The following is a 15,111-nucleotide window of genomic DNA, read 5'->3' on the forward strand; positions in this document are numbered from 1 at the left end:
GGAACACATCCAGACAGGGCTGGAAAGGATCCAGAGAAGGAGATGCCACAACCTTCCCCTGGTTCCCCTTCCACAGCCTCTCTGGGCAGCCTGGTCCAGTGCTCTGTCACCCTCCCAGTGAAGAAGTTCCTCCTCATGTTGAGGTGCAACATCCTGTGCTGTAGTTTCCATCCACTGCCCCTTGTCCTATCACAGGGTGCAACTGAGCAGAGCCTGTCCCCTTCCTCTTGACACCCAGGACTCTGTGTAACCTGGTCTAGTAGATGTCCCTGCCCATGGCAGGTGGGTTGGAACTTGTAGCTTAAGCTTCTCATCCACCAGTGAGCACTTGCAGCCCAGAGAGCCAAGCAGAGCCTGGGCTGCAGCAAGAGAAGTGTGGCCAGCAGGGCCAGGGAGGGGATTCTGCCCCTTTGCTCCACTCTGCTGAGACCCCACCTGGAGCACTGTGTCCAGTTCTGGAGCCTCTGTTCCAGGAAGGATCTGGAAGTGCTGGAAGGTGTCCAGAGAAGGGCCAGGAGGATGAGCAGAGGGCTGGAACTGCTCTGCTCTGGAGACAGACTGAGAGAGTTGGGGTTGGTCAGTGTGGAGAGGTGAAGGCTCTGAGGAGACCTTCTTGTGGCCTTCCAGTATCTGAAGGGGGCTACAGGAAAGCTGGGGAGGGAGTTTGTAGGGTGTGAGGGAGTGATAGGACTGGGGGGAATGGATCCAAGCTAGAAATGGGTAGATTGAGACTGGATGTTAGGAAGAAGTTCTTCCCCATGAGGGTGGTGGAACACTGGAACAGGTTGCCCAGGGAGGTGGTTGAGGCTCCATCCCTGGAGATAATTCAAGATGAGGCTTTACAGGGCTCTGGGCAACCTGATCTGGTTGGGGATGTCCCTGCTGACTGCAGAGAGGTTGGACTGGATGACCTTTGGAGGTCCCTTCCAGCCCAGACCACGCTCTGATTCTATGCTCATGTAGCTGTGAATGCATTTGGCTGTTCCTTTGTGCCAGCAGACCAAAGCAAGATAAGCAGCAGGATACAGAGAAGGCATAATGAAGGCAGTGGAGAGAGGCTTGCAAAAAATTCAGTGCTGAAGGGAAAGAAAATTTGATCAGAAGGAAACCAGAAAAGATACCAGAGTTGCCTGAGGCTAAATCTAGCTAAGGAGGGTTGAACCTAAGGGTTATTGTTAGTGTCTTTAATGATAAGAAACCAGTCACAGAACCACAGAATGTTAGGGCCTGGAAGGGACCTCCAAAGCTCATCCAGTCCAAGCCCCCTGCCAGAGCAGCATCACCTAGAGCAGGTCACACAGGAACACATCCAGGTGGGGTTTGAACATCTCCAGAGAGGGAGACTCCACAGCCCCCCTGGGCAGCCTGGGAACCAATGTATTAGAAAAGGCCAAAGAAAGTGTCCCAGCAGGCTAGGCAGAGCTCTCTCCTATGAAAGTGTCATGGAAGATCAAGTGTGACACCTTTCATCATCCAGAACTGACACTTCTTAAACATCCATCACCCTCAGTGTGTACAGACAAGAGCAGATCCAAGGACTTCTGTTCCATCCACCAGCTGAGTCACACCAGCCTAACCTCTTGCTGAAGGAGTTTGTACCTGGGGTGTGCAGGGCCTCTCTCCTGAGAGGTTTGTGAGGACACACTTCCATCCAAGGAATTCCCACGATGACATGCTGAAACAGTTGCCTTTGGAGGTACAGAGTCTGGCTGGCTTGTCTCACAGACCACCTGGAGTCCCTTTGGGTAGGTTTTAACAAAAGGCAATAGGTTTAGAGGCATATTTCTTCTCTCCCATGGTAGTTTTCTTACTGCAATTAGTCCTTAGTCCTGATATTACTTAGCCCATAATACCATGGTCATACCATGACTGATCAACCCTGGGCCTTCTCAGCTACTAGGCATTGTACAGGCAGAGGGTAAGAGAGGGCTCTTGCCCAAGAATATATGTAAGATCAGGATTCCACCCTTTAAGACAGGGTAAAGGCCAGGGAGATCCTGCCAGCTGCACTCAGCACCCTCTGGTTCCACTGCAGACAAGGCTGGGGCTCTTGGGAAGAGCTGCAATTTGTGGAGGTGGAAGAATTCAGGGTGGGAACTGCAAGTGCTCTTTCAATGTTAACTTCACAGATTGCATTGGGTTGGAAGGAACCCCTCAAAGGGCATCTTGTCCAACCCCCCTGCAGCCAGCAGGGGCACCTCCAACTAGAGCAGGCTGCCCAGGGCCACATCAAGTCTGACCTTGAATGTCTCCATGGATGGGGTCTCAACCACAGCCCTGGGCAGCCTGTTCAAGTATTCTACCACCCTCACTGTAAAGAACTTCCTCCTGAGGTCCAACCTCAATCTGCCCTGCTCCAGTTTCAATCTGCTGCCCCTCATCCTATCACTCCCAGCCCTTCTCAGCAGTCCCTTCCCCAGCCTGCCTGTAGGTGCCCTTCAGAACCCCCTCCCTCCCTCAGCTCCTTATTCAAGCTCTCTCTGACCTCAGCACAGAACTTACTTCGTTATGTCCGCTCTCCAGGTTAGGGGATTCACAAGTCATGCTCTGATTGTTGGTGGGAGAACTTCTCTTAGCTGAGGGGGGGAAAAAAAAAAAGAGGTCAAAGGAGAACATTTCAGGAATCATCTCCACTCTGACAACACACCACTCAAAAGATTAATAGAACAGAATAAACCAGGTTGGAAGAGACCTTCAAGATCATTGTGTCCAACCCAACAACTAATCCAACACCACCTAAACAACTAACCCACGGCACCAAGCACCCCTTCAAGTCTCCTCCTGGACACCTCCAGTGATGGTGACTCCACCACCTCCCCAGGCAGCCCATTCCAATGGGCAATCACTCTCTCTGTGTAGAACTTCTTCCTGATATCCAGCCTAAACCTCCCCTGGCACAGTCTGAGACTGTGTCCTCTTGTTCTGGTGCTGGCTGCCTGGGAAAAGAGACCAACCTCAGCCTGTCTACAACTGGAAGGTGTCCAGAGGAGGGCCATGAGGATGAGCAGAGGGCTGGAGCTGCTCTGCTATGAGGACAGACTGAGAGAGTTGGGGTTGTTCAGTCTGGAGAAGAGAAGGCTCTGAGGAGACCTCCTTGTGGCCTTCCAGTATCTGCAGGGGGCTACAGGAAAGCTGGGGAGAGACTTTTGAGGGAGTTAGGGAGGGATAGGACTGGGGGGAATGGAGCAAAACTAGAAATGGGGAGATTGAGATTGGATGTTAGGAAGAAGTTCTTCCCCATGAGGGTGGTGAGAGACTGGCAGAGGTTGCCCAGGGAGGTGGTGGAAGCCTCATCCCTGGAGGTTTGTCAGGCCAGGCTGGATGTGGCTGTGAGCAAGCTGCTGTGGTGTGAGGTGTCCCTGGCCATGGCAGGGAGGTTGGAGCTGGCTGATCCTTGAGGTCCCTCCCAACCCTAACGATTCTATGGGGCAAACCAAAGCACGGTCTCCCAGCTCTCAGGAGCTATGGCACACATGTATGCAAAGCCACACACCTGTGATGATGTTCCTGATGGGCTTTACCAGGGCATTGAAGGCAGAAACTTCAGGCTGCCTGTGCTCCCACATAGGCTGCCAGATGACAAGGCCACTGGCCAAGCGAAAGGTCAGGTCAGACTCCTGCAAAGGCAAGCAGAGGTTGTGTCACACCAGCTCACACACAGAAGATCATTCCCAGTTGAGCTACTTTTAGGCTATGCCTCTCAAAATCTTCACAGGTCTTGAAGAGAAGAGTGGTAAAAGGTAAATCAATCACTATTGGGTGTAAAAGGGGAAATTAAGATGAGTCTAAGCAATCCCACTGGAAGGGATAAGGGACTACAACTAGTTGTCCCCAAACAATTTGCTCTTCTCTCGCTTCTTGGCTCTGGGAGAGATACCAACTTGCTTCTGCTTGACCTTGGCTGCATTGTTTTAGTTCAGTCTAACATCTCTCTGCTCCTTTCTCTTCTCCCTTTTGTACAGGGGGGGCTGGGTAGGCAGGGAAGGAGAAGCTAGCAGCTTCCCCTGGTCTTTGAAGAGAAGGCTCCGAGGAAACCTTCTTGTGGCCTTCCAGCGTCTGAAGGGTTACAACAAAGCTGGGGAGGGACACTGAGTAGCAGAGGCATGGAAAGAATCTCTGCCTTAAACAAAGCTTAGCATTTATTTCCTGGACTCTCTTATCTTCAACTGCTGCAGCATGCAAGGCAGGATTAGAACAGATAGCAGCCTCCATCATTTCACAGAATCACAGGAACACTCAGGTTGGAAAGGACCCCCAGGGTCACCAAGTCCAACCCAGGACCCTACTCTACAAGGCTCACCCCTAAACCACAGCCCCAAGCACCACAGCCAAACCACCTTCAATCACATCCAGCCTTGGGGACTCCACCACCTCCCTGGGCAGCACATTCCAATGCCTGACCACTCTTGGTGGGAAAAAATTCTTCCTCCTGTCCAGTCTGAAGCTGCCCTGCTGCAGCTTGAGGTTCTCCCCCCTTGTTCTATGGCTAATGACCTGTGAGAAGAGACCAGCACCAAGCTCTGCACAACCTCCTTTCAGGGAGCTGTAGAGAGCCAGGAGGTCTCCCCTCAGCCTCCTCTGCTTCAAACTAACCATCCCCAGATCCTTCAGCTGCTCTTCATCAGATTCATTCCCCAGGCCCCTTTTTTTGACCCTAATTTTTCATGTCTTTGTAGATTCTCCAGAGCCAGACTCTCTTCTGGAGCTTAGCTGGAAATATAAAAGCTAAATGGCAGCTCTCCAGAGAGACTGAAGACAAGAGGCAGGAGTCAGAGCATGCAGGAAGCATCACCTCATCACAGCACTCTGCCAAGCCGATGCACTCAGCACAAAACCAACAGGGGGACCCTGGCAGACAGAAGCCTGCAGCCTGCTGCCAGCTTACAACAAAAGAATGCTCAATTGCCTTTGCTGTTGCCATGCTTCCACCACCACCACGTGCTCCTGGTAATTAGCATCAAGATGATTAGGAATGACAACAACAAATCCCAGTGCCAGCCCCACCGTGGAAGCCCTGAAAAATGCTCAAGGCCTTCTGAATGATGATTGGGAATCACTGGAGCCAGCTAAAGCTCCCAGAGCTTTCTGCAGGTTCCAGGGTCCTAAAGACAGCACAAGGGCCACAGGTCTTTGACACTCCTGAGACTCCCAAATGTCTCTCTTCAGACTGATTTTGCTCTGTGCCTACCTGAGGCTGTGGAGATTGTTCATGTCACTGGAAGTAAGTTTTCCCCCTGGCAGTGGTAGGCTGCCAGCTTGTTAAAACATTTCCAGTGGTCACCCAGTGTGCACTGTGGGCTGAATCACAGAACCTTTCAGGTTGGAAAGGACCCCCAGGATCACCAAGTCCAACACAGAACCCTACTCTACAAGGATCACCTCGAAACCACAGCCCTCAAGCACCACATTCAAACCACACATCCAGGCTTGGGGACTCCACCACCTCCCTGGGCAGCACATTCCAATCCTTGACCAGTCTTGATGGGAAAGTCTTCCCAATGTCCAGTCTAAAGCTGCCCTGCTGCAGCTTGAGACCATTTGCTCATGTTCTATGGCTAATGACCTGTGAGATGAGACCAGCACCAAGCTCTCCACAACCTCCTTTCAGGGAGCTGCAGAGAGCCAGGAGGTCTCCCCTCAGCCTCCTCTGCTTCACACTAACCATCCCCAGATCCTCCAGTTGCTCTTCATCAGATTTCTTCTCCAGGCCCTTCCCAGCTTCCTTGCCCTCTGCCCTGGCTCCAGCACCTCCACATCTCTCTTGATTGAGGTGCCCCAAACTGGACACAGCACTTGAGGTGTGTACCAGGGGACAATCCCCTCCCTGCTGCTGCTGGACACAGCATTGCTGACCCCAGCCAGGAGGCCTTTGGCTTTCTTGGCCACCTGGGCACACTGCTGGCTCCTCTTCAGCTGCTTATCCCTTAGCACCCCCAGGTCCCTTTCTGCCAGCAGCTTTCCAGCCACACTGCCCCAGGCCTGGAGCACTGCTTGGGGTTGTTGTGCCCCAAGTGCAGGACCTGGCACTTGGCCTTGTTGAAGCTCCTCCTGTTAATGTTGGCCATGGATCCAATCTATCCAAGTCCCTCTGCAGAGCCTCCCTGCCCTTGGTGCAGATCAACACTGCCACCTCACTTGGTGTCATCTGTGACCTCACTGCTGCATCAAGGCCATCAATAAAGATGCTGAGCAGAAGCAGTCCCAACACTGAGCCCTGAGGAACAATCATAAACACAGAGCTGTCCTTTCCCTGCTCAGAGCTCTCCATCAGTGTTCCACTTACTTTAATCCTGTGGACAAGAGGAGCAAAGAGGAAGACAAAGAGCTCCACTGTGGCCATGGAGTTCTGGAAGAACTTCCTTCTGTTATTCTCCTCCTCCTCATTGATGGTGCTGGGCCGGGGATGTCCTGGTGATCCTTGGTTTTCAGCCTGGTGGATAAAGGCACTGCTGCTCCCTCCCCAGCTAGATCCTCTGTCTCCTCCAAACTGGTCATTGCTGCAGTCCTGAGGGGCCTCCAGTAGCATCCAATGAAGTGTGTGAAGAAGCTTTGTTTCAGCAACTCCAAGCTTATCCTGATGGCCTGGTTGGAAAAACAACAACAAAGCATCACAGGATCTTACAGGCTTTATTTAAGGTACTCTTGAGACAGGCTGAGAGCTGCCTGCAGGCAAAGCTCAGGGAGTTCAAGAAGAACAAGTGCAGGGTCCTGCATCTGGGGAGGAACAACAGCAGGCACCAGGGCAGGTTATGAGCTGCCCTGCTGGAGAGCAGCACCATGGAGAAAGATCTTGGAGTGCTGGTGGGCAGCAAGTTCTGCATGGGACAGCAATGTGCCCTGGTGGCCTAAAGAGCCAAAGGGATCCTGGGGGGCAGCAAGAGGAGTGTGTCCAGCAGACCCAGGGTGGAGAAACTTCTTTCCAGTGAGGGTGACAGAGCCCTATCCTTTTTATCTTATGAGGAGAGCCTGAGGGAGCTGAGAGCTCTGGAGCTTGGAGAGGAGGAGCCTGAGAGGTGACCTCCTTACTATTGCTAAAGCTGTGCAGAGGGAGTGCCCAGAGGCTGGAGCCAGGCTCTGCTGGGGGATGCCCAATGCCAGCACCAGGGGCAGTGGTGGAAGCTGAGGCTGGAAGAGACCATGGTGATCACCTAATCCAATCTCCCTGCCATGGGCAGGGATGTCTCTCAACTACCCCAGGTTACTCAAGGCCCCATCCAAGCTGGCCTTCAACATCTAAAGGATGGGACTCCTACAACCTCTCTGGGCAATCCATGGCAGAGCCTTGCCACCCTCCTAGTGAAGAATTTCCTCCTAAGATCCAATCTCAACCTATTCTCCTTCAATTTCAATCAATTTCCCCTTGTTCTATGGGTGGACACTCTTGTACAAAGTCCCTCTGCAGCCTTCCTGTAGCATCCCTTCAGCTATTGGAAAGCAGCTCTAAGGTCCTCCAGGAACCTTCTTTTCTCCAGGCTGAGCAATCAGGGTTGCCTTAGCCTATCATAGAATTATTAGGGTTGGAAGAGACCCCAAGGATCATTCAGTTCCAACCCCCCTGCCATGCCCAGGGACACCTCACACTACAGCAGCTTGCTCACAGCCACATCCAGCCTGGCCTCAAAAACCTCCAGGGATGAGGCTTCCACCACCTCTCTGGGCAATCTCTGCCAGTCTCTCACCACCCTCATGGGGAAGAACTTCTTCCAGACATCCAATCTCAATCTACCCATTTCTAGTTTTGCTCCATCCCCCCAGTCCTATCACTCCCTGACACCCTCAAAAGTCCCTCCCCAGCTTTCCTGTAGCCTCCTGCAGATACAGGAAGGCCACAAGAAGGTCTCCTTAGAGCCTTCTCTTCTCCAGACTGCACAGCCCCAACTCCTTCAGTCTGTCCTCATAGCAGAGCAGCTCCAGCCCTCTGCTCATCCTCCTGGCCCTTCTCTGGACACCTTCCAGCACCTCCAGATCCTTCCTGGAACAGAGGCTCCAGAACTGGACACAGTGCTCCAAGGTGGGGTCTCACCATAGCAGAGCAGAGGGGGAGAATCCCCTCCCTCAACCTCTTAGCAGAATGCAGTGGGATTCTAGGATTTAGAACACATGGGCACCCTCAGCATCAGTCTGTCCTGGCTGGGCTGGTGAGTTGAGTCATGTGAAGCCAAGGTGCCCCTGAGCACTCACCTAGCTTGTTGCGGTTGGAGAGCAGCGTGGCCGTGCAGTGCAGCACGTGGGGGAGCGCCGCCTGGACCAGCTCCCAGCGAGAAATGCTCTGGATGGCTTCAGAGAGAGCTGGAGAAAGGCCATGCAGCTTGTTCTCTACTAAAACTCTTTCAAAAGACTGAAAGGAAGAGCAAAGAGATTTAAAAGAAAGAAAGACAAAGACACTGGGGGGTGTGGGGTGTTTCTGTGCAGAGCTTCCAGTGCAGGGACAGTTCTCCTGCCAAAAGCCAGAAGCTCTCATTTTTCATAGCATCACAGAATTGTCAGGGTTGGAAGAGACCTCAAGGATCAGCCACTTCCAACCCCCCTGCCATGGCCAGGGACACCTCACAGGAGAGCAGCTTGCTCACAGCCACATCCAGCCTGGCCTGAAAAACCTCCAGGGATGAGGCTTCCACCACCTCCCTGGGCAACCTCTGCCAGTCTCTCACCACCCTCATGGGGAACAACTTCTTCCTGACATCCAATCTCAATCTACCCACTTGTAGCCTCTGCTCAGCCAGGCACTGTCAATGATGCAAACCAGCAGAGGCTTTTGTTCCACGTGCCAGAAGTGCAACACATTTTCCTCACCACCACACTAAGCCAGCAGTTTCCCACCAGTGGTTGGTGTCTAGCAATCACCCTTCAAACATTTATGGAGTTCTGAGAAGAAAATTAGTCAGCAGCAGTCAGCAGGGTTGCTCCAGCTTGGGATCTTGTGAGAAGGAAGCAAGGAAACTGCTGCAGAGAGACCTAAGCACTTTAAACTATTAACAGAGGTGTCCAGACCAGGTTTTTCCAGTCTGTCAAGTTTGGCTGCAACTGCTTAATGTACTGCCAAGTCATCCAAAGAGCAGCAACAGTTGAAGGGATTGTGAGAGTCTCTAGTTACCCATTCTACAGGAACTTGCTGCATGTCTACCCTTTCTCCAGCCAGTAGAATGAGGTTGGAATGCAGCTAGAAGGAAGAGTTACTAGCATCTGCCAAAACCTGCCTTTCATTTTGCTGCCTAGACAGGAGCCCTCTGCTTGCCAGTAGAGGAATTAGACTCAGCCTACACAGTGGTAAAACTTTGGTTTAAAGCCTGTCAGGAATGCTTAGACTTTGCACATGGGGTAGGGGTGACCAGACCAGGTTGAAAAAGACCTTTGAGATCATTAAGTCCCACCTATCATCCAACACCATCTAATCAACTCAACCATAGCACCAAGCACCCAGCCAGTCTCTTCCTAAACACCTCCACTGATGGTGACTCCACCACCTCCCTGGGCAGCACATCCCAGTGGCCAATCTCTCTTGCTGGGAAGAACTTCTTCCTAACACCCAGCCTAAACCTCCCCTGGTGCAGCTTGAGACTGTGTCCTCTTGTTCTGGAAGAAGAGACCAACCCACACCTGGTGACAACCTTCCTTCAGGGAGTTGTAGACAGCAAGAAGGTCTCCCCTGAGCCTCCTCTTCTCCACACTAAGCACCCCCAGCTCCTCTCCTCACAGGGCTGTGCTCCAAACCCCTCCCCAGCTTTGTTGCCCTTCTCTGGACACCTTCCAGCATACAAACAGTATGGACCACAAAGAGGATGGGCTATTGAATTGATGAATGGATTCAATCTTAAAGGTCTTTCTCAACCTAAACAATAATAGGACCCTATGAATTTGAGAAAAGGGAGGAAAACTTGGAGAGTTGGGCAGGGACAAATGGAAGGAAATTCAACAAGGGCAAAGGGAGAGTCTTCCACCTGGGAAAGAACAACCTCATGGAGCAGGACAGGTTGGGGAGTGAGCTGCTGGAGAGAAGGGAAGGGCAAAAGGACCTGGGGGTCCTGGTGGATGGGAGGTTGACCATAAGCCAGCAATGTGCTCTGGTGGCCAAGAAGGCCAATGGCATCCTGGGGGGGATTAGAAGGGCTGTGGTGAGTAGGTAAAGAAATGTTCTCCTCCTCCTCCTCTACTCTGCCCTGCTGAGGCCACATCTGCAGTATTGTGTATTGAGGAGAGCCTGAGGGAGCTGAGGGCTCTGGAGCTTGGAGAGGAGGAGCCTGAGAGGTGACCTCAGTGCTAAAGCTGTGCAGGGGGAGTGCCCAGAGGCTGCAGCCAGGCTCTGCTGGGGGATGCCCAATGCCAGCACCAGGGGCAGTGGTGGAAGCTGAGGCAGAGGAAGTGCCATGGAAACAGGAGGAAGAATTCCACTGTGAGGGTGATGGAACACTGGAGCAGGCTGCCCAGGGGGGTTGTGGAGTCTCCCTCTCTGGAGATCTTCCAACCCCACCTGGATGTGTTCCTGTGTGACCTGCTCTAGGTGATGCTGCTCTGGCAGGGGGGTTGGACTGGATGAGCTCTGGAGGTCCCTTCCAGCCCCTAACATTCTGTGACTCTGTTTTGTGTCCATGTGTTTACATAATATTAAACTATGACAGCTTTAGATCCAACTTGTACCTGCTAATAATGCTTAGACTTTCAGTATGTTAAGACTGAAAAAGAAAGAAGGAATATCCAGTAATCACAAACTGACATAACCCAAATCTCAGCTGAAAGCACATGCAGCCAGGATGGACCACAAGTTTAGATCCAGATTGACAGCCTGCCCCATAGCATTATTTACTTAATTACCTATCAGTTCAATGACTAATATCCCAATCAATACATCTGTTTTGTGTCTAGAGATGCACATAATATTAGAGGATTGGAAGGCTGGAGTACCCCTCCTATGAGGACAGACTGAGGGAGTTGGGCTGTTTGGTTTGGAGAAGAGAAGGCTCTGAGGAGACCTAATTGTGGCCTTCCAATATCTGAAAGGGGCCTAGAGGACAGCTGGGGAGGGACTTTTGAGGGTGTCAGGGAGTGATAGGACTGGGGGGAATGGAGCAAAGCTAGAAATGGGTAGACTGAGATTGGATGCTAGGAAGAAGTTCTTCCCCATGAAGGTGGTGAGAGACTGGCAGAGGTTGCCCAGGGAGGTGGTGGAAGCCTCATCCCTGGAAGTATTTAAGGCCAGGCTGGATGTGGCTGGGAGCAACCTGCTCTAGCATGAGGTGTTCCTGATCATGACAGGGGGCTTGGAACTGGATGATCCTTGTGGTGCCTTCCAACCCTGACAATGCTTTGATTCTGTGATTCCATGATACACAAACACCCTAGATACACGATGCACAAATTCTCTACATGGGAAAAGGGTTAAAGGTTTCAAATCCTTCATGTGATAGAAGTACAAAACAAAGTCAAATGCACTGAATCCACTTCTGGTGTAAGCTGAGAAGCCTCCTGACCAGATGGAGTTGCACACCAAGTTAGTTACCAATAAGAGCTGAAAAGAGAGAGAGATGTACATACCACACAGGAAGCTTCATATTGTTTCCCCAGTTTAGGTCTTAAAAATGCACTGAAGGAAGAAAGAAAAAAATATGTTAGAGACTCAGTGCTTCAACAGTGGATTTTGCTTAGTTATTTTTAGGTTGTTCAGGTTTTTTTTCCCTTATCACAAGATCAGAGGATGTCAGGGGTTGGAAGAGATCCAAAGACAAGACGAGTCCAACCCCCCTGCCAGAGCAGGGCCATGCAGTCTAGCTCAGGTCACCCAGGAACACATGCAGACAGGGATGGAAAGGCTCCAGAGAAGGAGACTCCACAATCTCTCTGTGCAGCCTGCTCCAGGGCTCTGTGAGCCTCACAGTTAAAGAAGCTCCTCCTCATGTTGAGGTGGAACCTCCTGTGCTGCAGTTTCCATCCAGTGCCCCTTGTGCTATCCCAGGGTGCAACTGAGCAGAGCCTGTCCCCTCCCTCTTGACACCCAGCCCTCAGATATTGATAGACATTGATCAGATCCCCTCTCAGTCTTCTCCTCTCCACACTAAACAGCCCCAGGGCTCTCAGCCTCTCCTCCCCAGGCAGTGCCTCAGTCCTTTCAGCATCCTTGCAGCCCTCCCTTGGACTCTCTCCAGCAGATCCCTGTCCCTCCTGAACTGGGGAGCCCAGAACTGGATGCAATATTCCAGGTGAGGTCTCAGCAGGGCAGAGTAGAGGGGGAGAAGAACCTCCCTGGCTCTGCTGGACACACTCCTCTCAATGCACCCCAGGATCCCATTGACCTTCTTGGCCCCCAGGGCACATTGCTGTCCCATGCAGAACTTGTTGCCCACCAGCACTGCCAGGTCCTTCTCCCCAGGGCTGCTCTCCAGCAGATCCCCTCCCAACCTGTCCTGCTGCAGTTTCTTCTTCCTCCCCAGCTGCAGGACTCTGCACTTCTCCTTGTTGAACCTCATCAGGTTCCTCTCTGCCCAGCTCTCAGTCTATCTAGGTGTCACTGAACAGCCACACAGCCTTCAGTTGTCTCAGCCAAGCCTCCCAGTTTGGTATCATCAGAAGGTCAGCAAAAAGCTGAGCAACTTGATGTAAAGGAAGACACAAAGCAAAACCGATGTTCAGATACCTGTTGATGACATCTGACAGAATCCTGTGACCCTTTCTAGAAGACAAAAGCACCCAAGCTGATATGGCAAGAGGTGCTTCATCCACCCTCAAGAAATCTCCTGCTCACCATGGATAAAATCTTCCATCAGACAGCTTTCAGCCATTTTACCTCTGTGACAGACTTGCAGCCTGTTCTGTTCAAACCACATTAATCATTACCTGAACTTCTCCCTGGCCTCTCTTTTAAGCCAGGGATCCATTTGCCAGCTTTTTGTTAAGTGTTTTTTTCCCCCTCCACGATGTGGAAGGCTGCTGATGAAACGCAGGCCTGTACCCTGGAGGCAGAGAGCACCCACCCTCTGCTGTCATTCCTCTCCAGAATGGGATCAGAGTGAAACAGTACAGAAGAAATTAAAATGAATCAGGTCACCTTATTACAGCCTTTCCCCCCCACACCTTTTTTGCCCCCCCTTGTTTTAAGGAGACTAAACCTGTGGCATAAAAGGGATTTGGTGACCCAGGCCTTCAATTAGAGCTACAACCTTCGAATCGTCCAACCTCCTCGCACAGCCCCCGCAATGTTCTCTGCTCAGAATTCTCTTAAGGCAGGAGACAGATAGGAACATAAATGCCTCAGCCATACATCCAGCCTGCTCCTCACACATCACTGCTCTCCAACCCAATGAAAGAAGGTGAGACTTTGACGTATCTGTTTGCATGCCGACCTCTCAAAGCACAGACTGCACTTCCAGAACGGCTGCGGGCACAGACACAAGCAAAGCTGCGTGTCCGATGCAGCACTGAGGGAGGCTGCTCCTGGTACCGAAGCTCACGGAGCCCTCTCCAAAGTGGGGGTGGAGGACACACGGTACAGGGAGAAGGGGACAGGTACATAAACACAAACACGGATGGATGCTTAAAGTCAAATCAAGAAGCTGTCGGGGACTGCCACTAGGTGAATCTGCCTCCAGTCCTTCCCCCATTCCCGACACGCACAGATTGCTCTGTATTGATGGCAGGGGAAACAGCTTGTTTCACGCCTTGGGCTTGCAGCTGCAGTAACCTCTTCCCTCCTTCCCCCCCCCCACGCCCCGCCACCGGGCAGGAGCTGGACCAGCCCCTTCCCCACTGCCCTGTTGCAGCTCCATCCCAAGCACCCAGGTCTCGCCGCTCTCACCTGGTTTGCCTCCACAGGAAGGTCTGGATGGGCAGAGGGATGCCGCGGCCGCTCTCCTGCTCCTGGCCCTCCGAGCTTTTCCTTTTCACCATGACGCCGATGACAGCTGCCGCTGTGAGCCAGCCTTAGCAGACACACCAGCCGGGATCTCCCACGGCCGCCTCTTTGCTCTCCGTAACTCTGCGCTCCCTTGCCTTCATCCTCCGCAGCCCTCCCCCCGCCAGCCCTCTCACACCTCCCCTCGGCTCTGCCGGTGCAAAATGGCTGCAGAAGGCAGGGAGGAAATTAGGGGAGCGAAGATGTCCGCGTCCCTCCGCTTCCTCCCTGCCTTCAGCACCTCCCTCCGAGGACAGCTCCCAGCCCGGCAGCGGCGCCGGCAGGCGGTGACAGGGGAGGGGGAGGCGGCACCGCCCGGCCCGCCGCCCCCGGGCCCCCCGCTAAACTTCCCGCCGCGGCCAAGGGCGCAGGGCAGCTCCCCCAGCCGGCCCCGCAGCAACAGGCCCGCTGCCGCCTCCTTTCCTTTCCTTTCCTTCCCTCCCTCCCTCCGGCGCCGGAAAGTTTCGAAGCCCCGGCGCAGCGAGGGGCAGGAGCGGCTCAGACGGGAGCCGGTCGGGTGGGGAGCGCCGCTCCGCCCTGCCGCCCTCCTCCCCGCTGCGGCAGGGACACGTTCAAAGAGGCCGCACCTGCCCGCGGGTGGAGCCTGGCCCAGCTCCCCCAAACCGCAGAGGAACACAACTGAGAGAGGGCTTTTCCAGGTGCCCCTGAAGGGGATCTCCAGCACAGGAGCCCTCGAAGCGCCTGGTGCAGCACGGAGCAAGGCTGCTGTTTAGCCCGAAGAAGAGGAGGCTCAGGGGAGACCTTATTGCTCTCTACAACTACCTGAAGGGAGGTTGTAGCAAGGAGGGGGTTGGTCTCTTCTCCCAGGCAACCAGCAACAGAACAAGAGGACACAGTCTCAAGCTGCGCCAGGGGAAGTTTAGGCTTGATCTTAGAAGTTCTTCCCAGAAAGAGAGATTGGCCTTTGGGATGGGCTGCCCAGGGAGGTGGTGGAGTTGACATCCCTGGAGCTGTTTAAGAAAAGCCTGAATGAGGCACTTAGTGCCATGGTCTGGTTGGTTAGGGTTAGGGTTGGGTGATCAGTTGGACTTGATGATCTTGGAGGTCTCTTCCAACCTGGTTGATTGTGTGATTCAGCTGAAAGGGGGAGATGGTCTTTTATCAGCAGAGTGGGGAAAGATGAGAAGCCAGTGATAAACCCTCTCTGAAAGTGAAGGTTGGTGGTAGGAGCAGGGGAAGTCTGGGGCAGCTGTTCCTTAAGTTTTTCTTAC

General features: G+C 52.9%; 1 protein-coding gene across 1 annotated transcript in view; it reads right to left on the reverse strand.

The window, feature by feature from the left end:
- The window catches only part of UNC80 (unc-80 homolog, NALCN channel complex subunit), a 135,365-nt gene extending 121,261 nt beyond the window's left edge, over positions 1-14,104 (reverse strand). The window contains exons 1-7 of the mRNA XM_054177075.1: positions 13,784-14,104; positions 11,530-11,578; positions 8,182-8,338; positions 6,284-6,582; positions 3,494-3,617; positions 2,503-2,576; positions 1,600-1,739 (exon numbers count right to left, since the gene is read on the reverse strand). Coding sequence (XP_054033050.1) covers positions 1,600-1,739; positions 2,503-2,576; positions 3,494-3,617; positions 6,284-6,582; positions 8,182-8,338; positions 11,530-11,578; positions 13,784-13,875 — 935 coding nt within the window. The 5' untranslated portion in view covers positions 13,876-14,104. The remainder of the gene's footprint in view (positions 1-1,599; positions 1,740-2,502; positions 2,577-3,493; positions 3,618-6,283; positions 6,583-8,181; positions 8,339-11,529; positions 11,579-13,783) is intronic.
- Positions 14,105-15,111: the final 1,007 nt, after the last annotated feature.

Source organism: Dryobates pubescens, chromosome 37, assembly GCF_014839835.1.
Source record: "Dryobates pubescens isolate bDryPub1 chromosome 37, bDryPub1.pri, whole genome shotgun sequence".
NCBI classification, from domain to species: Eukaryota; Metazoa; Chordata; class Aves; order Piciformes; family Picidae; genus Dryobates; species Dryobates pubescens.